Here is a 27933-nt window from a genome sequence, read left to right as displayed (position 1 = left end):
GTCCAATCAGGGCACTCATTCGGATGGCGCGCCCGCCTACGGGCCCTGGGGGCGGGGCTCCTGTCACGTTGCGCGGATGTGTGTAAAGTGTGAGGGGAAAGAGACGAGCGGAGGGGAAGGTCGGGCGCTGATGCTGATGGCGGGTGAGTGAATGGGAGAAGTGGGGCGTCCAGAGCCGGGTTGCCCCCCTCCACCACGTGCGTCCTGAGGACTAGCAACTTGGCTGGACGCGGTCGTTTTTGTGGGGGGAGCGGGGAGGAGTAAAGAGTTGCCAACTGGTGTTTGTTTTGAGGAGGAATCGCCTAAAAGACGCGCACTTCAATTCAGCTCAGTCGGTGGAGCGTGAGGGTCTATTAATATCAGGGTCGTGGGTTCGAGCCCCACTGCATTGTAGGGGGTTGGACTAGATGACCCTGGGGTTCCTTCCAACTCAAGGACAGGTAAAAGAGCGGGGTTTGCCGTAATGATCGCAGTCAAATGTTTCTCCATCCCGGTTGAAGCTCCCTGTGGCCGTTGTCCCCTTTGTCTTGAGGTCTCTCTCCTTGCCTAGCTTTTGCTTTCTCTCCCCAGTCGTACGTCCGAAGATTGCGTTTACTCCCAGAGCCCCGACCCTCCAGGATAAGGGAGCGGGAGAAGTCTGTTTTGCTTCTGTGGTTTTTTTTCTGTTTTGTTTTTTTGGGAAATGCTTTGCTTTCTCTAGGACGGGGTGAAACTTCGCCTGGAGTCGTTTTCTGCTGCTCGGTATTTCTCTGGTTGCGTTAAAAGCCTCCAAACCTCGGGGGGGGCGGGGCTGGGAGAGACCTGCACAGCAGCCTTCACGGTGCCTTGCGGTGGTGGTGAAAAGATGCGCCCATTGTTTAAACATTGCAATCAAAAGTATAGAACTCCTCCCAGGTCTCCACCTCTTTCTCTCCCCACAACCCACTTACCAGGAATGATAATGAGCATTTTTGCTGTGTTTCCTTTTTGCCTCTCCGTGATTCGCAGCTGTTCCTCCACCAAATCGTACTGTAGTGATGGCTATTGAAAACAGGGTGACACAAGGTTGGGGCGGGGGGGGGGGGTGATGCCTTGTGTATATATAGGTTGAATTCTATCAATGTTTAGTTGTTTTCCGGCTGTTGTTGTTGTTGTTTTACTGTGCTTATTTTTTATCCATAAGCCACTTTGAGACCCTGTCAGGGGAAAAGGTGGAATATAAATAAATAAACATAATCATATAGCATAATAATAGTATTGGGCTAAGCTATAGGTAGCGGGATGTGGGTGGCGCTGTGGTCTAAACCACAGAGCCTAGGGCTTGCTGATCAGAAGGTTGGCGGTTCAAATCCCCGTGACGGGGTGACCTGACCTCCCATTGCTCGGTTCCAGCTCCTGCCCCCCTAGCAGTTCGAAAGCACGTCAAAGTGCAAGTAGATAAATAGGTACTGCTCCGGCGGGAAGGTAACGGCGTTTCCGTGTGCTGCTCTGGTTCGCCAGAAGCGGCTTAGTCGTGCTGGCCACATGACCCAGAAGCTGTCTGCGGACAAACGCCGGCTCCCTCAGCCTATAGAGCGAGATGAGTGCTGCAACCCCAGAGTCATCCGTGACTGGACCTAATCGTCAGAGGGACCTTTACCTTTACCTTTAAGCTATAGGTATTATTGGGATAGGGCCCGCTGTTTAAAGGAAGATCTTTTTCCTGCTGTGGAATAGGATGTCCACTAAATATTTTGGTATGTACATACGCGCACACACACTCTTTGTTCCCTTCATCTTTAACAGTTCTTTACAGGTATGGTCTTCACCTGTCGCAAGAAGACATGTGTTTCAGATTAATTCCGGGGCGGGGTAGAGCCGAGAGGTTCAGACAGTTGGCTGCAAAAACATCTTTTGAAACTAAGCAATGGTCTCTGCATCATCTAATCTAGAACACCAAAAAGTTCAGAAACTAAAAATATGCAGGCCTAATTTGCTTGGTCTTAGCTACCGGTACTATGTCAGACTATTGTGGGAATGGAATTCCACTTCACCCATAATTTAAGATTTTTCAGGAATGTGGCTCATTTGCTTTCTGTTCAGTTAGCCAGGGGACCTGAGTAGTTCTGCAGGTAGTTATGAGTGGGTTCCTCACAGAACCTTGCTTCAGCACTTGTCAGTTAAACACTATTTCCAGTTCCTCCATTTTAAGACACACACACACACACACTGATGTCTGGGGCACACTGTCCTGTTTTCCCCCCACTCCTGTTCATACTAGCCTCATTCAGGTCTTCATGCCCCCAGTGTTACTAGGTGCCACTCAACCCCCAACCTTCCCCTGATGAGACTTTCAAGCATGTTTGGGTGAAAACTTAAAAGCCTCTCCTGCTCCTCCTCATTTAAGAGTCCCCCTTTAATAAAATGTGGAGTGCACAAGATCCCTTGCAGGCAGATCTGGTGTGAAACTTCTGTGGTTACCCTGTTCAGGACTATTGCCAGAAAAGGGCTATTGTGCAGTGTTTCTCTCCCCATCTCCCCCCCCCCCCCATTCAGCTTGGATTTATTATTTTCTTGCTTAGAGTTGATCGTTCGTCTTTTGTGACATCACTGCCTGCAAGCTTTTCTGAGAGTGCTTTTCAAGCTTGTTTTTCCTCTGTTGCACTGACTTTGAAAAAAATTATTAATCCTGCCTCCCAAGAGGAAGCCCACCCTGTTATAGGAAAATAAGAGGCTTGTTGCACAGTATGGACTTAGGGGTTTTGATGAAACATTACAAGCCACTGAAGTGGGACGGTGGAGCTGTTGGTGTTTCTGGTCCTGTACCAGACTAACAATTAGCAAATAATTTTCACTCTTCCGTTGCTTCATCTAGTGTTATATAAGCAAGTGAAAAAATGGCCTGGAAGTAATTCATAGGAATTCATGGCGGCACGTGGCAAGTCGGTCCTGATTGGCGTGCCTCCCTGTGGGCCAACTTGCAGCCTGGGAGAAGCCCTGCGGAGCTCCGTCTACCATCTCGCTTGGTGATGAGTTCTGGAGCACTCAAAAGCTTGCATACTATATTGTGGTATTTTGGTTGCCCCAAGAAAGTTCATGCCCTATGGAGGATTTGTGTGTTTGTTTTTCCCTTAACAGCCACCGCAGCTACCCTTACTTTTTTGTGTTGCTTCCTTGGCTGAAGTTAATGCCCAATGTTAGTGTTGTACAGCATTGTAGAAAAGTGGTGGTGAGTGACTGGCCCTCCCAAGTGTTGTCCGCTTCCAGCTCCAGACAACGTGGCTGATGGTCAGGGAGGGTGGGAGTTGTAGCCCAGCAACACTCTTTTGCTGGTCCAACTTTGCGCAAAGGAGGGGTCATCTCCACACCTGCTTTTATACTCCTGTAATAAGGTGTGGATTCCTTGCTCCCACACACTTCCCTTGGAGGCTTTCGCTCTCTGAACTGCACTGGAGTCTTGGGGTGGAGTGGGGGTGTGGTGGTGAGAGTCTCAAGTCCAGGAATATCCTCCTGAGCTCATTTTCTTCAACCAGGGGTGGGGAATCTGTGCCCCTCCAAACATTTCAGGCCTGCAGCTCCTATTTTCAAGCATCCTGGCTTCTGGGGTTGTTGGGAGCTGAAATCCAGCAGCAGCAGGCTCGCCACCCCTGCTGTAAATGGTCATTGTTGTGACCCAAGGAAGCAGCTCAGCCAAAAGGCACTTTTACCAAACCATTTAAAACATGACATGGTCCTGTTTTTGTTTTTTGTTTGAATTTTATTTCTTGCTTCCACAAGTATTGTTTTGTTGGTCCTAGGATAAAGCTGCAAACAACGTGAAGCTGGGACTCTTGCACATCATGTCCCTCTGCTTGGGTTTGGCAAGCAAGCCATGAGTCAATAAGAAGAATTTCAGGTTGGGTGTTAACAAGCATTATGTAATCATGGAGAGGAGCATGAGACTCGAGGCAGAGTCTCCTGGTGTGTCCTGGGAGCTGTTGTGAATAGAACTTGCCATGGAATCTGTGGCAATTTCAAAAGTAAAACTTCTAAATCCACCTGTGTATTATTGGTTCAGTTCTTCGCATTTTTTTCATTGATCCCAGTAGATTTTATTTATTAAAATGTAAAAAAACAACCCCAGAACATTCAAAGTAGTTTACAAAAAGAATAAAATACTGACATGATCAGAAAAAATAATTTTAAAAAACTATTTAATACAAACTGTAAATAAGTGAATGGTAAGCTAAAAGCCAGATTAAAACACAAACCAACATTCTACATAACTGGGTAGGGTTGTCTATTTGAGCAATGTGCCAGAAAGAGTACAGTGAAGGTCCTGCCTGGTGTCAATAGGCAGGGAGTTCCAAAGTGTGGGTGCTGCCAGATTGATTTCTTACAAATGAGGAACAAGTATTATGTGGCAGCTGCAACAGTGCTGGATCCGCAGATCAAAGTGGGCATATGTGGGGTACAGCAGACATGATACACTGATGAAGGATTCTTCTCCTATATAAGGATGGTCCCCTTTATTAGGAAATGTGATTTGTTGGTATTGGCTATTTCTCAGTTTCTGTTGGCATCACTTCATGTGACTGAAGAGCTCAGAGTTGGTGAAGGCAGAGGAAAGAGATTCTCTTCTACAAGCCACATCTTAATTTATAAGGGTGCTAGCGCAGTTGATAGGCAGAGAATCCACTGCTTTTCAGTAAACATGCTGAGGATTGTACTGCATGTTTTTTGCCCAGATTTTTTTAGCTTGCAGTGTATTAACTAGGACGGTCTATGTGAAAAAGCCTTTTATGGTACCTTTACTTTTGGTTATAGCAGAATTTATTGTTCTTACTGTAAACTCGTCTTTTTGTTGAAGAATACTTTTCAAGTTGTGCTGTTCAGGAGTCTAGCTTAGAAACACATGATCATCAAGACACTTACTTTTTCTTTGGCTTTTGATGCATTTTTCTTGAGGAGGCTGCCTAGCAAAGTGGCAACACCCCTCAATTTAATTAGAAAGGGAGTCTGTTCCCTGCGGCCTTTCAGCAGGTTGACTCCAGTTTCTGTTCACCAAGTATTGGTGAACCGCCTGCAAGTGTGTGGTGGAGCAGCAGCACTGAGAACCAAGCTCCACCTGCTCCGTGTGACACTCCAGGGATGGTTCTGTGTGTGGGGTCAGCCAGCTATTCACCACAAAGATATATTCGAAAAAGCAAGTTTGCTGAATTCCACCAAGCAAAATCTCCTTTTGGGCGTTCTTTTCCCTCCTGTGATTGTGCAGTGAGCACATTCAAAGTTCCATATCTCAGGAGAGCCTTCAGGGGTTCTAAAAATCTGAGGACAATTATGTATCGGCACTGGGCTTCCCCCTCCCATGGTTGCAGTGGTAACAGTCTTCTTCTGTTTTACCAGGATGAAGGCGCTGCAGGATGAAGGCGAAGGGGAGATGGAGTCGTTGAAACCAAAGGCTTCTGCAGCTCTCAGTCGGGAGAGCTGTCTGAAGCTAACTCCCCACAAGAATCTGTGGCCAATGGATCATCTTCAGGCTGAGAGGATGCAGTGACTCTGGACACTGTGCCCATCCAGAGGTGTCACAAGCACGCGTTGTTTTCAGCAGTAAAATGAAAAGGGGCCGATTGCTAATGCCAGATTCATGCGGTTTTCAAGGTGGCTTAGAAGGAAGAACTTGAATTTGACAGTGAACCAGGCCATGGCAAGGGAAGCCTCCTTACTGTAGCCCTTTGTCCACTCACTATGAATGAGGACCTGCTCCAGGATGACTTCTTGGAGCAGCAGGAAAACTGGTTGCCGGCCAACTTGGCCGAAATTGAGAACCAGGAAGGCGATACCCTTGAGGAGCAGAATGGTACCTGCGAAGAAGCTGCCGCACAGATATGTTGTGGTGGAAGTACAGAAAGCAGCTCCATTGGAAATGAGTCCATCAGGACCAGCACTCACGGCCTTGAATCAAATGGCAGCTTGGCCAGAAATCCTGATGGGCAGGACAGATCTGTAGGTGGCAGTGGTAGCAGCAGCAGCTGCAGCAGGTAATTCTTTTTGCCAGTTTGGTTAAAAGCTTGGCCGCATTCTGATTCTAAAGTTGGCGCTTGTAATGTCCCAGGGTTTAAACCAGGAGCTGCTGGAACTGCTGGGCCTGTATTTAGGAGCCAAGCACCATATCTTTGGGGCACATTTGGAGGCATTCAAGTATAGACCAGTAAATTGTTGTCACAGAGGGACACTTGGGGGATGAATGGATGCAAAGTTCCAGGGAGGAGCAGGTGACTCCATCCTCCATTCATCTCCACCATCCAAGAATTGGGTGGGCTCAATACTCCCCCCCCCCCCAAAAAAAATCGGGTAATCTTCACTGACCCATGTTGTGTTTGCTTTGGGATGAAGGCATCCCCATCATATTAACCAGATTTGGCAGGAGTGAAATACAAAAGAATTGCCAGCTGATTCCCTCCACGCAGGGCAGAAATGCCTTTCTAAAGGCAGTGTTGGATTAATGCAGCCTTGGCCAGCCTGATGCCTGCCAGTTGCCTTGGACTAAAAGTGGGTTAATCCCTTAATCCACAGATCCTTTCATGCAGCAGCAGACTTCCAGCAATTGTGCATATGATTGGCATTGGGGGGGGCAGCAGAGGTATAGATTAAGTTTGAACAATGTCGCCTGTGAATGAAACATATATTAAGGAAGCATGTCCCACACTTGTGCATAATTTGTGAAATGTTTTATTATCATAGCCCAAAGCAGTTTACATAGAAACTGATTTAAAATTCGTTTAACTTGATTTCTTAGTTGCCAGCTACAAATGAAGGGTCTAGGTGGCTTACAAGAAGTACAAACAGAATAATTTAAAATAGAATTGCAGCATAAATAATTAACAAACTCCTGTGACCTGTAAATCTGCTGAAACTCCGCTGGCACAGTTTAACACTGACCAGCGTGATGATAAATAAATAGGAATCCATTCCTCAAACGTCTGCAGGTAGAGGAAAGTCTTAACTTGGCACTGAAAAGTTTGATGCTAGGGAAGACCTTGCTTGGGACAGCATTTCACAGTTGCAATAAAAATTTAAAACCAGAATAGTGAGGCACAGCAAGTAAGTAAATTAAATCACAGGAGACTTCAAAAGCCACCAGAATACATACCTTTTAAAAATTCAAAACCCCAGGGAAAGAAAGAACTGTTCCTGGCCTTCCTAGAGAGGCCATTCTACAGCTCTGAAGGCAATTGCAGAAAAGGCCATGCTCCTAGCCACGCCTCTTGGAAAGCGAGATATAGAGCACGTTTCAAAGTAGGGGAATAGGAGTCTATACAGAGGGCGCTATTATCTTGGGCCATAATGGCTTTTAAAGGCATGCTTCAGTGCCCTCGGGTATTTTAGCTGAGTGCCAGGCTGTCTGAAGTGTTTATGAGGCTCTTGACAAGAAACGTAGAGCCTGGAATGTGTGAAGTGCCACAAACAAATAGGGTTCCATGTGCCAGCCTTGCCCACATGATGGTCCTGTTAGATGACAGAGCTCTAGATCCTTCTTTACAGCACAAGGAGCAACCTTTCTTTGTGCTGGAGCAAACATGACTTTCAGCTTCTCCCCACCCAAAGCAGATATCACCTTAGAAAGTCCCTTCTTTCTAAAATGTGCTGTTGTACTTTTTTTTGTATTCATCTGCAGCGAGCTGCTTTGTTGGAACCAAAGTAGTAATAGAAAGCTGAAGCTGCTGATCCAGGAAATGAAACAATATCTCCCTGCAGAGCAGGTGGAGAGTTGCAGCAAGGCCAGCACCCTCTGTGCCCTGAACTACGCTCTCAAGTGTGTCCAGCAGATCCAAGGTACGCGGGTGCATTTGAAGAAATCCCACACTGCACGTGTCGGCCTGTGTGACGCATGGCTGTGTGACGCTGGGGATTGAGTCCAGTGTTCTGGAGGTTGCTGAAGGGTGGCACGTGTAATGGCAGTTTCCTGGGTTCCACCTCTCTTGTGCTCTCTCACATGAGCAAGCAGTGGAACCCAGGAGGGTGCACCTGCCAAGGCAGGGACTATGAGAGGGCACACAGAATATGTTGGGCTTTCAGGAAGGGGCCACTGGCCACCCGTGGTGTACAGTGACAGCATGACATTGAATTCTTCCTTAGAAAGGGATCTTGAATCTGGCATGGCCATTTTACAAACAGGGTTACATAAGAAATATCCAAATTTGCCACCTGCTCATTGCTGATTTCTCCCCTTTGCTTCTTGCTTCCCTTGCCTCCTCACCAGCTGACAACAAAGTTTCTAAGGCTTTTGGTGAGCATGGAGCACATCAGACGAATGCCCCTGTGTATGGAGTGGAAGAGCTAGCAGCCATCATGTCTGAGCACAGCCCCAAAAACACAGTAAGTGACCAGAATGCTAATTGGGGCTCTTTGCCCATTTCAGGTGTACTGGTCAAAGAGTTCGCAGCAGCTGAAAGACGCTTCATAAAACGTAACCACCACAAAATGGCTGTTGTCTTCTTTCGCTGTAAAGCTGCATCTCTGGTTCACTCTTAGAGAAGGGATGAGAGAGACCTCCCAAGAAGTACTAATGAGTGATAAAAGCAGTGAGCAGGAATTGGTGGATCTGTCTGTGTGCAGGTCCCTGGGACACTTTCGTTTCTCAGCCTCTGGAAAACACAAGGCTGCGAGAGTTCTGTGTTGATGTCAGTAACCTATCTCCATCCTGAATCAGGTTTGTGGGGAGGGGGGGACCTTTTAGGTGAAGCGAGGCCATATTCCCTAGTAGGTGGGGCCAGAAGCTGAAAGCAAGGTAGAGCAAGAGATGTGTCCTTGGCTACATTTCAACCAGAGAATTGCTTAAACATGCATACCTCCATCTCCATCCTCCACCTAGGCAAGTAAGTCTTCTCACAGTTCAGGACTCATTTCTCTAGGCAAGAAGCACTTGGTGGAGGGCATGGAGTGGGGCTGATGGTAGAGGAGCAGGGTTTGAGGAGCATCCCAAGAGAGGAAGGCATGGAGGGCCACATTTGACCCTTGGACGCTAAGGGCCCTTGCCTCTTGTGTTAGGACATACCATGTAGCTGAGAAGCGGCAGATGGCAAGTGGATCCTGATTTGTAATGTGAAGACTGAACTCCTGTCTCTCTCTCTGATCTTGTTGGCTTATCAAGTGGGTCCTGCTGTTCTGGTTGTGCTTGAGGATTGTGCTTTCCCCCCTCCAGGACACCTTTGTAGCCGTCTTTTCATTGCACTCCGGGCGGACAGTGCATGTCTCTGAGCAAGCCGCCTCTGTCCTGAATTGCAAAAGGAAATGCTTGAAGTCCTGCCGCTTTGCAGAGCTGTTGGCTCCTCAGGATGTGGGTGTTTTCTACACTCACACCAACCAGGCTCACCTGCCGCTTTGGAACACGGAGGCCCCAAAAGGTGAATTGCTCTGCCCAGGGAAATTTCATCTTATATGCAAGGATGTATAAAATGCAAAACACTTGGATGAGTTGTAAATATTGTGCTTCAGATAAACACAGAGAATTATCTGGTTTACTAGTAATTCTTGTGTTGCTATTACAATATTGCAGCACATAGTCACTACCTAACCCAATTTTGGGGGGGGGGACCCTCCAACCTGCAGGCCAGATTTGATCCGACATGTGTCCCAATTTTTGTGGGGCTGTTTCAGCTTCCACACACCTGATGTCACCTGTGGCATCTGTATGGGACAGGTAGAGAGGTGACTGAGTTGGCTGTGCAGCCAAGTTCCTCACAGGACATTTGATTGTTCAGCAAGTCCCTGCAGAAATCATCGGCTGAAGGGCACTGAGTTTACCCCCGCTGGGCCAGGCAACCGACTTGAGTTCCGCTCCTGGAACTTGATAATGTAGCTGATTCCTGCTGTTCCTCACCAGCTGGCTGCTGGGTGGTTGGGAAGGACTTTGACAGGTGGACATGACAACCTGTCTGTCTGTCATCTGACAGGACATCTGGTACTTTACTCGCTCACCTATCATAGTTGGCCTGTGGGGTTGGGGACAGATAATGTCCTTAAAAACATGTGCACACTCTAGCAGCACTGAAAGTTCAGAGACTAATCCTGGGAGAAATGGGCTGAGGGTGGAGGGGTGTGCAGGTCAAGAGCACAAAGAAGTAGTTGGTCTTCCTTGCATGCAGCTCATCTGACCATGGAATGTGAGCTTTTAGTGGCACAGAAGAGCTGAAAATAATGCTAATATATTTCACATTTGGCAACTAATGCAGCTGTTTGGTTTCAGATAGTACATGGGTAAAAGGTAAAGGTAAAGGTACCCCTGACCATAAGGTCCAGTCATGAACGACTCTGGGGTTGCAGCGCTCATCTCGCTCTATAGGCCAAGGGAGCTGGTGTTTGTCCACAGACAGCTTCCGTGTCATGTGGCCAGCATGACTAAGCTGCTTCTGGCGAACCAGAGCAGCGCACGGAAACGGTGTTTACCTTCCCGCCGGAGCAGTACCTATTTATCTACTTGCACTTTGACGTGCTTTCGAACTGATAGGTTGGCAGGAGCTGGGACTGAGCAATGGGAGCTCACCTCATTGCAGGGATTTGAAACGCCAACCTTCCGATCAGCAAGCCTTAGGCTCTGTGGTTTAGACCACAGTGCCACCTGTGTCCCTTTTAGTACATGGGTAGACGAGTCTAAAAAGTCTGGGGCAGAAATTTTCACAGCCCTCTAGCAGCTATGGTGGCTCATTTACCAGAAGTAATGTTAACTCTAGAAGTGTATACTCAGTTCTGACCAAACTAAGCCTCCTAGAGCGAAATATACTTCCACTCCCATCTTTTCTGGTCCTGACCATCTTAGTTTTTGAAGTAGGTCCTGGGGGTGAGAGGGCACTAAGATGAGCATGCTGAGAACGCGGGAATTAATAAACAAATGTTGGTCTCCATGTATTTTTGCCCTTACAGATTCACTTTACGAATATGCACAAGTGAAGTCCTTTTTCTGCAGACTAAGGTGAGTATTATGCAGGATTGTGGCAAGAAGAGGGGTGTTACAAGCTATTTTCACAACTCTTCTGTGCGCATGTTGATGCCCAAGCATTTTAGGATGGTAGTGGTGACACTTCTTCCTATCACCCCTCCTGCTTCATTTTATGGGATTAACTGGAAATAGTTCTCCCCCCACCCCTTGGTAGCATGGAACAGAATCTGTGGCAACAAGGTGATCCAGTTTCTTGCTAAAAGGAAGCGTTTTGCTGTAGACTTGTTCCTACTGTTACAACACTTTGATGCTAAAATGCTGCTCTTCAGAGGAGACAAAGGAATCAAGCATCAGAGTGAATTAACAGGACAGCAGCTTCCTCTTCCTTCTAGCCAGAAACCCAGACAATCCCTTGCCATTTGGAGTAAACTTCATCTGTAGCTGACAAATTGTTGGTTTTCTGTTGTTTTGTTTGCAGGGGAGGCAAAGGTCAAGACCAAGAGAAGCACTACTACCCATTCCGGATGACCCCTTATTTGATCAACTTCTCTGTCTCTGACCCCAGTGGGCCGATGTCTTGTTGCTTGGCTCTAGCTGAAAAAATCCACTCTGGCTATGAAGGCAAGAAAAGGGGAACTCCAGTTAAAATTGGCCGGGCTAAAACCCAAATGTATCATGCTAGATCCTGTTATGTCTCCATCCCATCTTCTTCTGGGGATTAACTTTGGGACTGAAATGCACCCAGCATCCCTGTTAAATGGGCTATGTGTGTCTCATGTATGTGTTGGGATGTAGAAAAGGCGGATGCTTTCAATTCTTGTGTGTGACAGCCAGTTTGACAGAACATTCAAACTTCAATACGGACTGAAGCCAAGTAGACCCACTGAAATTAATACCACCTAAGTTAGTCATATCCGTTAACTGCAGTGGGTCTGCTCTGAAAGGTACTAACCCAGGATAAAGATGCCATAAATCTAATTTTGTGAACAAAGGGAGGTTCTAGATCAGGCTTCCTCAACCTCGGCCCTACAGATGTTTTGAGACTACAATTCCCAGCATCCCTGACCACTGGTCCTGCTAGCTAGGGATCATGGGAGTTGTAGGCCAAAAACATCTGGAGGGCCGAGGTTGAGTAAGCTTGCTCAAGATGGAACAGTATCTCTTCTCTTTCCTCAGCCTCTTTTGATAAGGAAGGGCTCCTGAAACCCAGAGAGAGTGTTTCTGAAAGTTTTGAGTGTTGTGGGTCTGCTGTCAGAAAGGAAAGTTGTTTGGGTTCACGTGAACCTCTAAGTGGATCTTGAGCTATCACTGATGCTTTGTGTTTCTTTCTGTTAAATTGTTAGCTCCTCGAATTCCTGTAGAAAAGAGGATCTTCACCACCACTCACACCCCAGGCTGTCTCTTTCTGGAGGTGGATGACAGGTGACGACTTTTATTTTGCTCATACATATGAGGTGTGTTGCTGGCAATGCCGGAGAGAAATGCCATTAGGGGCTGATGCATTGTCTGTTGCAAGCATGGGGTGCGCCCCTCTGCGGCCCTCCAGAGCTTGTTGGACTCCACCTGTGAACTGTCCCGGCAGGCAGCGTGGCCAGGGGTCCGCGATGGGAGTTGGAATCTAGCAACACCTGGAGGGCACAGATGTTCCCCACATAATGGGAGTATTGCTTTGTCTTATCCTAATAGTAACCAAAGAGCTGTCTCCTGAAGGCTTTTGAAAACACCCTGAACTCATGAAAGGTTCAGCAAACAGCTGAAAAAACGCAGCCCTCCTGGGGTGGAGCCATTCATGAATCAGTGGTGATGGGAATGGCCTTTCTGGATGGTCGACTGAGATCATAGTCAACAGGTGCTTAATAGTGCCATTTTATTGATGTTTAAAAGCCCGTCCCCCCCACCTTGGTTTCTATGTCACAAAAGGCTCCCTTACAAGGCTGGTGTTTGCACTGTGCTTTTGTCAATTGGCTGCTGCATTGCTTGATTTCAGGGCAGTGCCTCTGTTGGGATACCTGCCCCAGGATTTGCATGGGACGTCCATCTTGCAGTACCTTCACCCGGACGATCGACCCATCATGGTAGCCATTCATCGTAAAGGTAAATTTCAGTCTCTCATCTGCCTTTGGACCTGATGTGGGTGGAGGGAGTTTCCTCAGTGTCACAAGAGGAAGGGAGCAGGTTTTTCCCTGCTCAGCTCCCATTCCATGGTCAGACGAGCTGCATGCAGGGAAGAGGGTGATGCTGTTTTGGAGCAGTGAGGCCTTTGCACACTCTCTCTCTTTCTCTCTCCCCAGAAGCGGAGGCTTCCACTCCCATAGTGTAGTGCCTGTAGGGGTAGCCAGTTTCTCATCTAAGGGACTGTTTTGGGGACCATTTGTTCTGCATGTTTATTAACTTCAACCCATTCTGGATTTTATTTCAGTTTGTTTCTTTACCTCTTCATTCATGCCATATAACCCATAGCAAAGGCTCATGGGATTGCAGTTGCAAAGGCTCCTGCGATTGCTAACTGTTTTCCTGCTCTTTTCATGCCATTTTGAATTTCCTGCTCTTTTGGGGCCATTTTTGCAGTTTAAATTGATTTAATTATTTCCTCGTCACACTTGAGTAGAACATGTGTAAGTGGGGAGACGCTTGTATTCTGTACACTGACTGGCAGTAGCTCTCCCAACCTTACCTGGAAATCATAGAATCATAGAGGTGGAAGCGACCCTGAGGACCATCTAAGTCCAACCCCCTGCAATGCAGGAATATGTAGCAGTCCCATATAGGGATCGAACCTGCAACCTTGGCTTTATCCAACTGAGCTATCCAGGATGCCAGATGCTGAGGATTGAACTTGGGCTATTCTACATGCAAAGCAGACACTCTGACACTGGTTTCCCCCCCATAACCTCTCTCCTTCTCGCCGAGAAGAATGATAGAACTTTGCATTAAGCCAGTTCCAGTTCTGGTTATAGGGAACTAGGTGTGCGCGGGCCTTTGTGTGCTTCCATTGGCTGCTATCAATCCAACCTTGTTTTTGTCTCTGGCTTTTACTCAGTTCTAAAGTTTGCGGGCCGCCCTCCCTTTGAGCACTCGCCCATCCGATTTTGTACTCAGAACGGGGACTACGTCATCCTGGATACCAGCTGGTCCAGTTTTGTGAATCCGTGGAGCCGGAAGGTCATCTTCATCATTGGGCGGCACAAAGTCCGAACGTAAGCCTCTTGAAGCCCGTGTGTTTAGGGTTTGCCCTCTTTCCCTTGACACCTAGAGCCAATAAGGAGAATTCAGATTGGATTGATACTGTGCTCCTGTGTGTGTGAGCCTGTAGAACTGGTGTAATAATTTGGGTTTGTCAAAAGTGCCATTAAAATCAATGGCCGTGGATAGCTTGGGTCCGTTCATTTAAACGGGTCTCCTCTGAGTAGGACTGATGTGAATACAACACAAAGATGGTGAGACATGTGGCATGTTAAATGGACTTTAAATGAAGATTATGCCATTTTATCGGAGCAGGTCCAGTCAGCATCTTGCATGGTGCAGCAGTAGCAGTTTCCCAGGAGTCCTAAGCTAAGGCACTGCTGTTTATTTTGGCTCTCTGCACTCCAGGACCTGTTGAGATGCCAAGCATTGAGCCTGGGATCATCTGTGTGTAAAGCATGTGCACTTCCCCTTTGCTATGGCCAGAGTAGATCTGACTTGCATCGTTTTATAAGCCACAAAGTCCAAACGTAGGAAGATTCTGGCTAGCGAAATGCTTGTGGCCAGTACGTGGAGGCTGGAGGTTGGAGCTAGACAGGGAGCCCAGAGGAGACTGAGGGACTCAGATTCTTGCTGTCAGCTGACTTCTGAGTGCTCACGTGCTGGGTGTTTGCAGCTGGATCTTTTGCTTCTCAGTAGACCCAAGAAGACCCTGGTGTTGGAGCCTTCTGGCAGGGAAGCAGGCCAGCAACTCTGAGCTTCGCACTGAGTCTGCTGCTTCCTTCACTTCTGAGGCTGGGGAAGGAGAGAGTGAAGAATCAGAGATCTTGGGAGGGGCTCAGGGGGGCTATTAGGGGCACAAATGAGGCATCTGTGAGATGGAGCTCTTCAGGTTGCTTCAAGATTGTTGGGCTTTGGGTCAAGGCCCCAGGCTTCTTCCTCAGAAAAGCTTTTCATGGGATTTGGGTTGGGCAGGATCGTGACACTTCGTTAAAATTTGCCTTTGCTGCAGCAAAAGAAAGGATGCCATGCCAGATATTATTGACATGGAATTTCCGTTTTGTATGCAAATTGTTCATTGTTGAAATACTGTCTTCTCATGAGCCCCTCCGCTTGCTGCCAGGGTATTTCTTAGCCCTGCTCTAGCCTGTCTGGGCTTCCTTGGGCAGCCACAGACATTTCTCAAGCTCCGCTTTAATTCAGACCTTGTGTAGGAGAGCTCCTTACTTGGAAAAGAGTTTTGTGTCTAAGATATTCTGAAAATTCATTTTCAATTTGTGCCATCAGCACATAAGGCTAGTTGTTTCCTCCCCCCCCCCCAAGCAGGAACAGATTTCTTTTGGTATCCAGCTAAGTACCACTCAGGTTTACCCTAAGTTAATCAAGTTCATTCACTTGAGGGCCAACTCTGAGTAGGACTAGCACTGGATACAACCCTGTGGGTTTACTCTTTCATCAGTCTGTCTAACGTTATCCAGCTGGGGAGCCAGAAGAACTCAGCTGCAGAGCTAATCCCTTTCCTTAAATAACCCACTCCTGTAATCTTGTGATACAGACCTTCCCCCATCTAGTGTCGAGATGACGCTCTGCTTCCATTCATGCTTTGCAGGAGCCCTCTGAATGAAGATGTCTTTGCAGCAAGAAGCAAGGGGATGAACAGGGTTGACAAGGAGATCTGGGAGCTCCAAGGACAGATCTATAAGCTGCATCTGCAAGTAAGAAGGGGGAATGTTGCTCCAAGCAGGGATGCCTTCTGTCGGGTGGGGGCAGGGTGCATGTCAGCATTTCCCTCTCCGTGTGATCCGGAGGCATGCAGCTGATAGACGACCCTTTCCAGGCTTTGGAAGACCTCTGTTTTTCTTTGTTTCCAGCCTGTTTGTAGCAACAGTTCTAGCGGTTACGGAAGCCTTATTAGCAATGGATCTTATGAGCACTACATCAGTGTGGCGTCTTCCAGTGACTCCAATGGGAACTGTGCGGAGGAAATACAGAGAGAACTGGTGAGTCTCCAGTCATTCACAACTGGCCTGCAAAGCGGGGGCAGGGTGTTGTGGGGGTGCCTCTTGCCTGTTAACCAACAAGGAAGCTTATGAAGGAAATTTATTTAGAGGGGTTTGAGTTATGGGTGTTGTGTTCTATTTATTTGTAAACTGCTCTTTGTCAAAGAGATAGAGGCCCTCTGCCATTAAATATATCTGCTAATGGGGCCGAGTCTACAAGCTGGCCATGGCTACAACATCTTCCCATTTTTTTGTACTGCTGTTTGTGTTTCACCGTTCCCTCCCCACCCACCCTTGCTTTTGTGTAACATCTTGCCTGTTGAAGAGGCCTGGAGAGAACTTGAAATCCCCACACACCTTTGCAACAGCTTGCTTGGTCCTAATGAAAGTCTTGGCCAGCTGTGGGTTTGGGAGGTTTCTCTTATGGACCAACACTGCTACCTTTGCTTCATTCATCCTTTGTCCCAACCCCCAACCCCAGATGTCCTTACAGCAGATCTTTGTGGATGCCAACAGACTCAAGAATGTGGGTCAGCGGCTGTACATTGAATCACACAGAAAGCCTCAAGAGGGGACTCCCAGGGCAGAGCAGCCAGGAGGTGAGTTCATGGAGGCGACAATGGCCAGGGAGAGGAAGGGATGCATCGTTGAGGGTGCCTACCCCAAGACGGGGGAAATGGTCCAAGACAGATTGATTGACAACAAACATTTTCCAATCTGGAAAATGGAGCCAGTGGGAATGAAATTGAGACCAGGGACAAGTGGCCAAGTGGTGGTTGTCGCCCCCACTCCATTGTAAGGGACGTTCTCTTTCCCCCTCCCCCCTCTCCCAATTTTCTAGACAAAAAGCCAGGTGCTCCCCCTTCGACTCTCATTGACCCACCAGCTGAATCTTGTGATGCTTTGAGAAGCACCAACCACATCCTGTCCTATCAGCAAATTAACTGTATGGACAGCATCATCAGGTAATAACAACATGGAGTCTCAGCAGGTGTCGATGCTCCTGAAGGCTGACTTCCTCCTCAGTCCCTCTACTAGGCATTTCTTATGCCAGCAAGATTCAGTTTCTGTACCTCATTGTAAAAAGAAAAGTGTGAACTGTCTGTGAGGCACTCGGAGTAAGGTTGTGCTGCTTTCTCTGGTGAATCATGTTATTTCCCCCTTTTCTGTTGTTTTGGACTACTTAGCTTTCCTCTCTACAACCTCAAGGTTCCCAAAGCAGGTTGGGGCAGGGGGAGACATAAATACAGTCATACCTTGGTTTTCGAACAGCTTAGTTCTCAAACATTTTGGCTCCCAAACGCCACAAACCCGGAAGTGACTGTGCTGGTTTGCGAACTATTTTTGGAAGCTGAACATCCAACGGGGCTTCCGCGGCTGCTGATTGGCTGCAGGAGCTTCCTGCAGCCAATCAGAAGCCGTGCTTTGGTTTTCAAACGTTTTAGAAGTCAAACGGACTTCCAGAATGGATTTGGTTCGGCTTCCAAGGTACAGCTATAAATAGAAAAGTTTCTCAAAATAAAACCACACTCAATTCTAGTAGTGTGGCAGAAATTACATGGTGTCTGTATGAAACCAGGATTACATTCAGGCAATTCCTAGTGTCATCCTAGGCACCAGCAGCTCCCCCCACAAAAAAAAACCTTGAGCCAGCAGGTGGGGCTGAGCAGCTAGATCTCTCTCGGCCCTTACAGGGAGGGGGGCACAGTTTGCTCTCCTGTTGGCATCATTAGACCGTTCTGTTTGTACATTTGAGTGTGGCGTTTTATGTTCTCCCTAACAGACTAATGTATTATGCATAGAAGTGCTTGATAGAATTCCTTTTCCCCACTTTCTAAAGTGTCAGAGGACCATGGGGGGGGGGCAGAGAGAATACCTGCATAAATACAATGAAACAGAGGGTTGGATTGATCCTGATCTTTGTTCAGCCTTCTGGTTTAGTACAGGTTTGTGTGAAGATGGGAAATGGGCATGGGCTGAAGCCAAAGCCAGCCCTTTAAGGACATCTGTCAATAAATGAGAAGGGTGGGTCTTCCTTGCTGTTAAAACCAGTTTCCTTTAGCTCTCTGCTATATGTTTCAGTAATTTATAGCTGTATCCATAAAGTATGCAATGGCATGAATGGCTTCTGAAATGTCCACTTGTCACCCCCCCCTTTTTTTTAAATGAATGAGCATTTAAGTGTAGTTGCTTTGGTTGAACTGCCCTGATAAGGCTCTTCAGGCAGCTGAAACTTGCCTACTCCTTCATTCCCATTCTGACTGGCTGGGTGAACAGCCCTGCTTATATTCACGGACTTAGAATAGGAAGATGCTCATGCCACGCTCCTGATTGCAGATACCTGGAGAGTTGCAACAGTCCAGCCCTGAAAAGGAAGTGCGAGTCCTCTACCAATGCATCCTCTTCGTCCTCCGATGACGACAGGCAAGCTCAGCTAAGCCAGAATGACAAGCAAATCTTGGAAGGTGAGAGGGAGCGCAGGAAGGTTTTCAAGGGGTTTCAGTTTGCTGGCTGCTGGTGGTAGCTGTGGTAATGGCTGTTTCTGCCAATATGCTCCAGCGCTTCATGTGCTTTTTGGAAATGACTTCCCACCCAGATACTTTTTTTCTCATTCAAAAGCCCCACATTTAAATTGATCAGCTTTGCTTGTCTTGGCTGTGTTTCTGTTACATTGTATCTTTGAAAGCATTTGCTTTGAGGTTGGATGGCCATCTGTCATGGATGCTGTAGTTGAGATTCCTGCAAGGGTTGGCCAGACGATGCTTGGGGGTCCCTTCCAACTCAACAGTTCTATGATTCTTCTCCTACTAGATGCTGCCAAGCTGCCCTTGGTTGATTCCCAGCCACCTGTGATGCCCAAGCTGGAAGGCGACGTAGAGCAGCAGGCCCCAGCGAGGGTGGTGGGCGGCACTGCTGCAATGACTGACCTGGCGCTGACTGCCAAAGCATTGAGCGTGGTGTCCACAACCAGCCAGTGCAGCTACAGCAGCACCCTGGTCCACTTCCCACACCCAGAGTCAGGTAGGCTGGCAGATGGATCTTGCTCCTCTCCTGAGAAAAACACAAAAAACTCCGAGCTCCTTTGGTTACACACCTGCCTCCTCTCCCAAGCAAGCGGTGTTTTCCTACATAAATCTCATCCAGTTAGAACGGATGAGGCTCCAGGCAGGGCTGCTTGTTCTCCTCTCTCATCTTGGGGTCTCAGCACAAACAAACAAGCCATGCCCTCCTTGAAGGCTTTGGGAGGATGGCAGCTGGATGCTGTCCCTGTCCTCCTGCAGCAGTGTAGGAACCTCACTCTGTGATTGTGGGGGACAAATTGCTGCCTGTTTATAGGAGGTATCCATTGCAATGAGCACCAGTCACCTTGATTTTAGGCAGGGACCTTCCAGTTCTGTTCCAGGGAGCACACTTACTCACAACAGTGCTTAGAGTTCCTATGGCCTTCCTTTCTTTTGCCTTGCTAGACATTTGGGCATAAGTAGAAGAGGGAGGCCCAGTGCCCAAGCAGCCGAGAGTCCCAAACGCCTTCTCCTCCTCCACCACCACCACCACTTCCTCCTCCTCCTCTTTTTCCCCATATCATTCCTGTGCAGCTGATTCTCGGCAGGATAACTTTGATTCAGATGCTGTCAATCAAACGGTATCTGAGTTGCCTTCCATGTGGCATGTGGCTCCCCCTTTTGCAGCCTGAATAATCCATTCTGGTAGCCCTGCACAGCATCTAGGTGAATATTTGGGTGGCAGAGAAGGAGGTTCCCAAGTGTTGTCGGCTGCCTCCTCGGGAAGGTGTGGCTGACTGTCCTCCTCCTACCCCTCGCAGAAGCCACGGCGCTCGAAGAAGCCACTCTGCAAGGTGAACAGGTGGAGCCATCGCTGGCCAACCCCACACCCAGCGCAGCTGGGGCTGGAGCCACCCTGGAGGAAGTCAGGCTAGTGGGGCTGACCAAAGAGGTCTTGTCAGCTCACACGCAGAAGAAGGAGCAGGAATATGTGGACCGCTTCCGCCAGAGGGCCCTGTTGTCCTCATACCGGCCAGCCTACCTCCAGCATGGAGGGGCCAGGAGCAGCCAGCCTCGTTCCCAGGACCAAGGTAGGAACCAAGTGAGCAGCAATGGTGGGGGAGGCAGAGCTGTGGCAGCTCCCCATAGTGCTCTTGCTCTCTCTCCTCCCTACAGGCTGCTGAAACCTGCTTCTCTGTGTTCAGGGAAATAGCCCTCCCCATATTCTTGAATGGTGTGTGTTGGGGAAGAATTTAGCTATGGGGCTTAGAGGGGTCTCTCTCTATTTGGCTAGGGGACAGGATGCTGTGAGTCTGCAAGAAGCCAGCTTGCTTGCCACTGTACCCAAGAACACAGCCTGTGCCACGCTGCAGTTGTAGCCAAGGTTGCAGATTGCACTCGTAAGGGAGCAGCAGAGGCACAGCCAGGGACGCATCTTTATTGTGAGAGCAAAATGAAAGGTAGTTTTTGGATTGACTGTCTCTGAGAAGGGAGGAAGAGAATGAGAAGCTAGCAGCAATGAGGCAGAGGAGGCTGGAAAGTGAGAGAGTTTCCCTCCTTATATCTAAGAAATATGTCTGGGTAAGGGTGGGGGAACGAAGGTCTTTCAGCAGCAAGAAGAATAGGCTTCTTGCAGGCAGGCTTTGCTGAGGGCAGAATGAGGCCCCCAAAGAGCCAGGCCACAGTGCCTTGAGAGAAGTGGTTCAGGGGTGCGCAAAGAGGCTCCCAGCTGGGACTTCTGCAGGCCCAAGAGCCGAGCAGAAGAGCTTATGCCAAGAGGACTGCACCTGAAACCACAAAGTGGTGCCGCCTTGCCGGAGCAGCCAAACTGTTGCCCTCTAGTTGCTATTGGGCTCCAACTCTCTTCCCCTGGGTGGGAAGCACCTGTTGGGGGAAGGACTGCAGGAGAGGGGGATGGGAGAGGGCCTTAGGGTCAGGCAGGTGTCAGGATGGGCAGTGCAGCTGCCTGCTTTCTATCCTCAACTGGGAACCGGTGCTGCTTCTGCGCCTCTCCTACTGTCTATGGCTAAAGCGCTCTTAGCTTAACCCGTACTTGAACGGTCAGTCGTGATCACCTAAACAAAGGGTGCTTCTCCTGCCTGCCTCTCTCTCTCTCGTCACAATTTCCCCGCCTTTGGCTTCTTCCTCCGCAGATGATGTCTCTCCAAAGCAGACCAGGCCAGTGGGCTGGAAAAGGAAGACCAAGCCGGGGAAGTTCAAGCGCCAAAAACCACTGGGCTCCCCCGACAGCAGGAGTGGTGCTTGGAAGGCAGACACTTCCCAGGGACCCAACCCTGGGGCCCCGAGCTTCGCCCTCCCTGCCGATCCTTATGCAGCAACGCCTGGTTTCCCTGTCGCCTCTCTGGGAGGAGGCCCTGTCTTGCCGCCTTCTGCCACTGCAGCAGCCCCAGCCACCCCACCTTACCTGCCCTGCAGCATCCAGCCCCTCCCAGCATTCCGGGAAGCATACATGGGCGGCTTCATGACTGTCCTCTTTCAGAATTTCCCAGCATATCCTCCACAGCCGCCGCCACCACCACCTCTTTTCCCCCCTCCGCCTTCCTTCTCTGCGCAGCTCTTCCCCTGCCCCTCTGCTGCTTCCTACCTCTGCCCTGTGATGCCCCCGGGCCCTCCTTCCGCTCTCCCCATGGCAGCGCCAGGCCCCATGGAGCACCCTTCACCCCCCTCCACCCCAGTGTCTGCTGCCGAGGAAGAGCAGCCTGCATCGTCGGCGGACCCGCCCCACCAGAGGCTCTTCAGCAACTCCCGGAGCAGCTCCCCTCTGCAGCTGGACCTGCTTCAAGAAGAGCTGCCCAAACCACTGGAGCTGCCCAGCGCAGCACAGGCCCCCCTGGCAGGCACAGGGGCCATGTGTGTAAGTTCCTGCAAGGGGGATCCCGGGTCAGGTTTTGGGAAAGGTTGGCTGCCACTGCTGGCAGATTCAAGGGGGGGGGGAATAGCATAGTGCGCAAGGAATGCCACTCCCCCCAACCCCGGCTGTTTTCGTGTTCCGTGGGCCACAGAAGGAGTTTCTCCGTCACAGATCTGTGGGGCCTTGTGAAGCTGGCGGTGGGGCATCCCACCCAGAGGTCCCTTGCAGTCCATGCTGCTTATTCCACTTGGGTTTGGGTGGTGCTCTGCATATGGGGCATGGCAGCTGTGAACATGGCAATTCATTCCTCTCCCCCACCCCCTTTTCTGTCCTGGTCCTTCTGGCTCTTTCGGGAGCCACCTAACAACAGATGGTGGTTGTTCTAATTACGCCCTCTGTCTCCCAGGGATGCAGCTAAGGAGCGAAGAACAGGGACTTCCTGCGTTGGGTCGGTTTCCGTTCCGCTGTGTTCTGAGAGGTGGGAATCTGAGTTCTGCAGGCAAGGAGGAAAAAAATGTATTGGCTCCTGAATCCAGATTGGACTGGGAAAGTTGGCGCAGCTGCACTTTGGATGGGTAGAGGGTCCCAGGCGCATACAGCTGCTGTAGCTGTGAGTTGGGCACAGCCAACTGTGGAAATGAGACCCCCTTTGTGTGTGTTGTGTGTTGTCGTCTAGCACCGTATGTGGCAGCAGCAGGAAGCTTGTTTGGTCTCTGTTGGCAGGAGAAATCCTTGGGTTTAAAGCACCCACCCCTCCAGATGTTTCAGGCTCCAGCAGCCCCTGCCAGCCCGTCTGTAGTACCCTGGGAGTTGTAGTCCAAATAATCTGGAGGACAGGTTAAGGAAGTTCGCAGGTCTTGCGGGCTGTATTCACGCGACCACACTATTTGGCTCCGCGGCAGGAGTCTTTTACTTTCAGAAACAGCTGAGCTGGTACCAGCTGCTAATCCTGACCCCACCTGGGTGCCTGCAGAAAGCATCGCCATCTCTCCTTGAGCCCAGCAGTGACTTTGTGTGGATGGATTTATCCCATTTCCTTTGCAGGAACAATGCAGCGTGAACAATGACAGCCACTCCATCTCCAGTGAGCTCTTCGACCTTTTGCTACTGGAAGATTCCCAGTCTGGAAGTAGCTCAGCAGCCTCTGGCAGTGGGTCTGCCGAGTCCAGCTCCTTGGTCTCTGGGTCCAACGGTTCCAGCTCCAATGAAACATCTGGTTGTGGCACAGGTAAGGCAGGCACGCTGGGCACGAGAGGGAGACCCTGAAATATTTGATGGTGGTAAATGTTAAGTCCATGGATGGGGCAAGCCAGTGCCTTACAATACGCTGTGTGAAGGAGGAGTTCCTTTGTCTGTCCTGAATCTTCCAACATTCATCTTCTTCAGATGCCCCCAGCAGCTAGTATTACAAGAGAGGGGGAAGAGCTTTTCCTGATCCACTTTCTCCACTCAACGGGGGAAGTTGCTCCATCCCTTAATTATTTTGATTGCCCTTTTTGAACCTTTTCCTGCTCTGCAGTATGCTTTTTGAGGTGAGGTGATCAGCCACAATACTTCAAAGGCACTCACACAACACATTTGTATAAGGGCATTGTGATATTGGCAGTTTTATTTTAAATTCCTTTCCTAATGATCCCTAGCGTGGAATTTGCCTTTTTCACCACCGCTACACACTGGATCAATGTCTTCAGTGAGCTATCTGCTACAATCCCATTCTGACCCCATGAGCATATATGTGAAATGAGAAATCTTTGCTCCCGTGTGCATCACTTTGCACTTGCTTACACTGAATGTCATGTTATAATTTCCTACCCATAGACCCCACTTTGGAGCTCCACACAAATCCCTCTTTGTTTTAACCACTTTGAACAATTTGGCATCAACAGCAAACAAGTCTACCTGAGTGCTCACCTCAACTCTAGATCTAGAACAAGTTAAAAACACAGGTCCCAGTACAGATCCTAGGGGAATTCTAAATCTCTTCTTTTGGAGGACTGTCCCTTGATTTGTGCTGTCTGCTTCATGCTGCTTAACAAGTTCCTTATCCACAGGAGGATCACTCCTCAGCAATTTCGTGTTTTTGCTTTCAGGTACATGTTATCCAGACCCAGTGATTTGTCAGTCTTTAATTTGTCAATAAAAACTGCCCCTTGTCACTGCTGTTTGCTTCAGTTCCTCAGACTCCCTTCCTGTGAAAGTAGTTCAGGCACAGGAGGGATCTGCCCAGTGTCTCCCACTGTGAAGACAGATGCAAAGAATTTGCCTTGGGATCTCTGCAGCCCCTTTTTCTTGAGTGACTGGGCCACAACCTAGAAGGATAGGAAGTGCTGTGTGTGTTGGCTTCCACAGAAAGAGACGCCCAGAGGGATTTGCTAGCAGGGGAACGGCCACCCTCCTCCCTGCCTTGAGATTGGCCTGTGCAGAAACCCACATCTCATTTGTGTCCACCCACCTGTCTCCGAACAGGCAGCAGAAACAGCAGCAAATACTTTGCCAGAAGTGATTCCTCCGAGGTCTCAAAAAGGGGGAAGAACAGCCAAGAAGGAGGAGAAGAGGCGGAACGGCCACTGCGGCCAGCCAGGTTGGTGTGGAGGACAGTGAATAGGTTGCCTGAACCAATCCAGATGACCTACCGAATGCCAAAGCGGTGAGAAAATGCCTTTGCTTTGCTACTTCTTCAAACTAGGTAGGCCCTCCTGCCTTCCAGAAGGCAGCACTGGGAATATTGGGAGGGGGAAGGGCAAGCGGTTCAGGAAGGGGAGCAAAATAGGATTTTCGTAGCTTAGTCACCAGCAGGCCCCATGATGTTTGCCCCCTTGTGAGGTGCTGGAGGGACACATTGGGTTTTTATTGTTGCTGGGAGTGGTGGCTATTGATGGAAGTCTCCATCAAGGAAAATTTCCTGAAACTCTCACAGGCACCATCCCAGTCTGTCTCTGCATTGGAGCAGAAAGAGCATGTTCTGATGAGCGCCTTAACACAATGGATGAAATGCAGAATGTTTTTCTTTTTTTAATAATGGGCCAGGAAGAGAGGTCAATGGAGGAAAAGAGAGCCATGTGCAGCCCAGTCCCGGGTGGGTGGATGGATGGATGTATTGTCAAGGGGCGAATCTGAATTTTCATGCAGTTACAATTGGGATGTCCTCTCATCACCCTGCTGCCTATTCCCTAGGCTGTTGTTGAGAAGGCAGAGGCAGCCCTGAAATGTCTTTGGAGTGGTTTTCAGGAACCTGAAAGGATGGACCAATTTGAGGAAAGGCTTATACAGAACAGAGAATTGCTTTGGGTGGGGCTTAGGTTTTGCATCCAAGTGCAAAAGAGAGCTTGTGATTGGAAAGCAGGGAAGATTCATTTCAGAAGGGATCTGTTGGGCCTCCAGATGTTGGATTATCTAAACTCCGCCCTAGTGTCCAGCAGGATCAATGACCAGGGACAACGTCAATGGGAGTTGCAGCCTCCAGGCATGGCTGGGGTAGGAGAGGCATGCTCTTCTGTTGCTTCAAGGCTTCTAAGATTTTGGAGGGTGCCGCACCTTCTCTGTAAGACTGGGTGGTGAAAACTAGCTGAACTTTATGCAGAAGATTGTAGGAGGAGGTGATGTCAGGATTTTGGCTTTGTCAGACTGTTGCCTTTTTCTCTAGCCAGCTTCTCATCTCTTGCAGAATTGCAGAGGAGGTGCTGAAAGAGGACCTGGAGAAGCTGGCCACCATGGAGAGCAAGCAGCCCTGTTTCTCGGAAGGGCAGAAGGAGGAGCTGGCAGAGGTCCATCCCTGGATTCGCACACAGACTGTCCCCCAAGAAATTGACACCCAAGTAAGGAAACTGGGTGCATGGAAGCTGGTACTGTGGGTTTCAAATCCATGTGCTCTCACTGTATACTTTCCGGCAGCTGCTCAAAACATTCTGAACATGTAGAAGCTGCATGCGATTTACTTCCTTTTAAGCACTGCTGACTTTTGAATACTCTTAAATTCCTGCTTTTAACTGTGTTTTATCAATCATTTTAATGTTCTGTTGCATATTTTTGTAAACTGTTTAGAAGCTCTTACCATCACGCAGTTTATAATATATAGCAACAAATTCAATTAAAAAAAAACACGCACACACTCCTTTTCCTTTCAAATAGAGTTTGAGCCTTAATGCAACATACTATTCAGTAACTGTCCTCAAGTAGAGATGGGAAGGCCTGCGGAAAAAAACGGAAAAATGGGGGGGGGGGACAGGTTTCCCCCTGGTTTTTTCCAAAGCCGTTTTTTAGAAGTCCATGAGAAAAATGATGAAGAGGAAGAAGAAATGGAAAATGATAGCAGTAGTTCAGAAAATGAGAAAGAATGAACTGCATGTATATGTTGTGTCTTCTGTTTCTTTTCTTTTAAAGCACTACTCAAAGGGTAGACCTATGGAACTTAAATATTGAGGTGGACCTTAACTTTATTTGCTGTTAGTGCTAAGTGGCAAATCTGATTACTTTTTATGTTGATAGTTTCTTGCTTTTTTGTTGCTTTTGAGGGAAAGTGGGGGGTGGTTACCTGTTTTATTGCGATTCACACAATTTGTAAAACTACTCCACACTGAACTTCTTTTCCAATTTTTCCAAAATTTCTATTTTTTCGGGGGGGGGGAACATGGGAAATTGTGGGGTGTGTTTTTTTTTTCTCATGGCTTCAAAATTTCTGGAAATTTTACATCTCTGAGCTGGAGCAGGTGGACCTTTCATCCTGCCCAGGAGAGCTCCATTCTTCCACGTTACTCACCAACTTCCTTCCCTTGCTAGGGCTGCATCATGTGTGACAACAGGAACGCCGGACTGAATGTCATTGCTGGGCTGGAGGACAGAGATCCTCAAGAGGAGGACAGCAAGGACCTCCTTGATGAGACACTGCTGCTTCCACCACAGGCACCGCCCTAGAGAAGTCGGCCCTTCCTGTGCACTTGACCCGGCTCATCTTTCCCTCTGGCTGTCCAAAATGCTGCTTCCAAAGGCTCACCCATCACACCACTCCAAAATTTCTGAAATTATGGCAACTAATAGTTGGTTCTTGTTTTTAGACGAAGCGGCAAGGGCCCCTCTATAAATGACCAGTTGGTCCCCAAAATCCATGAGTAAGTCAGGTGCGCCTGTGCTCATTACACACACAAAGCTTCCCCATTGGAGCTGGATTAATGCCTGGAGTTCATCTGGCCAGATCTCGTCCAGTCCTTCCCTTTCATGGCAGAGAGCCAGATTTTCCTCTCTCCCACCCCTGGAGGGCCACCCACCTGTCAATCACCTTATGTCATCGTGGCGTCAGGGGGTGCTTTTCTGTTTGACGCCAACTGCTGGACTTTCAGGCAGCTCTTTGTAGGCGATGCTCCTCTCCTGCCACTACTTTGGTTGAATCAATTTTGGCCCCCCAAGGAATATATTAGGGTTATCGTCGTTGAGGGCTGTCAGTTTTTCAGAAGTAGAAATAGCAGCATTTTAAACTGACAAAACACCTCCTGGAGTTCCCTTATTTCTGCCTTTGAATTACACCCAGGATCTGCCTTCTCTTGGCTTGGTGTAGTGCCTGGCAGTTAGCCAGGAAAGGAAGAGAGAGTTATTTTCCCCCTCCTTGGGAACCACTTTTTTAAAAGAAGAAGTTTTCACCAACTAAGTTTTCTTCAGAGTAGACCCATTAATGCACCTAACGTAGCCAGGGCATTTTAACTTCTGTGGACCTACTCTGAGTAGGACTCATGTGCTACAACCCAGTATATATAATGTTGATGCTGCTGATAGAGACCATATCACCTGCAGCAGCTCAGGAGGATTTGCTCTAGGAATGGGACACACACACACACACACACACACCCCATTGCAAGCCACAATGTAGAATGTATAGTTCCAATTAGTTATCAGTGGGATTTATAAACTGGCTTTGGGTCAACAAACTTGTTTGTATCATACTTCTCAATACGTGCATTTTTAAAAGGTGAACTGTTTGTGCGTGAGATGGGGAGAATTTTTCTCTTTTTG

The 27933-nt window shown here is 48.6% G+C and overlaps 1 protein-coding gene across 3 annotated transcripts; it reads left to right on the top strand.

Annotated features, from left to right (window-relative positions):
* Window positions 1-79: 79 nt before the first annotated feature.
* On the top strand, window positions 80-27863 carry PER3 (period circadian regulator 3). 3 transcript variants are annotated; one of them, XM_033156526.1, is made up of 22 exons: window positions 80-143; window positions 5344-5978; window positions 7616-7773; window positions 8201-8316; window positions 9143-9344; window positions 10861-10909; window positions 11355-11497; window positions 12220-12298; window positions 12864-12970; window positions 13917-14073; window positions 15669-15774; window positions 15931-16059; window positions 16541-16658; window positions 16901-17024; window positions 18397-18524; window positions 18871-19080; window positions 19883-20152; window positions 21215-21936; window positions 22978-23161; window positions 24400-24514; window positions 25598-25748; window positions 26710-27863. In XM_033156526.1, the coding sequence occupies exons 2-22, from the start codon at window positions 5686-5688 to the stop codon at window positions 26842-26844; spliced, it is 3696 nt and encodes a 1231-aa protein (XP_033012417.1). In that variant the 5' UTR covers window positions 80-143; window positions 5344-5685; the 3' UTR covers window positions 26845-27863. The 3 variants fall into 3 exon arrangements, with proteins under 3 accessions (XP_033012417.1, XP_033012416.1, XP_033012418.1); XM_033156525.1 differs by having other exon boundaries at window positions 24400-24580; XM_033156527.1 differs by lacking the exons at window positions 22978-23161; window positions 24400-24514; window positions 25598-25748; window positions 26710-27863 and adding an exon at window positions 22340-22744.
* Window positions 27864-27933: the final 70 nt, after the last annotated feature.

The sequence above is a fragment of the Lacerta agilis genome, chromosome 8 (genome assembly GCF_009819535.1).
Source record: "Lacerta agilis isolate rLacAgi1 chromosome 8, rLacAgi1.pri, whole genome shotgun sequence".
Lineage (NCBI taxonomy): Eukaryota > Metazoa > Chordata > Lepidosauria > Squamata > Lacertidae > Lacerta > Lacerta agilis.
Note: the sequence above shows the minus strand (reverse complement) of the source record. Positions and strands in the feature narration are given on the sequence as shown.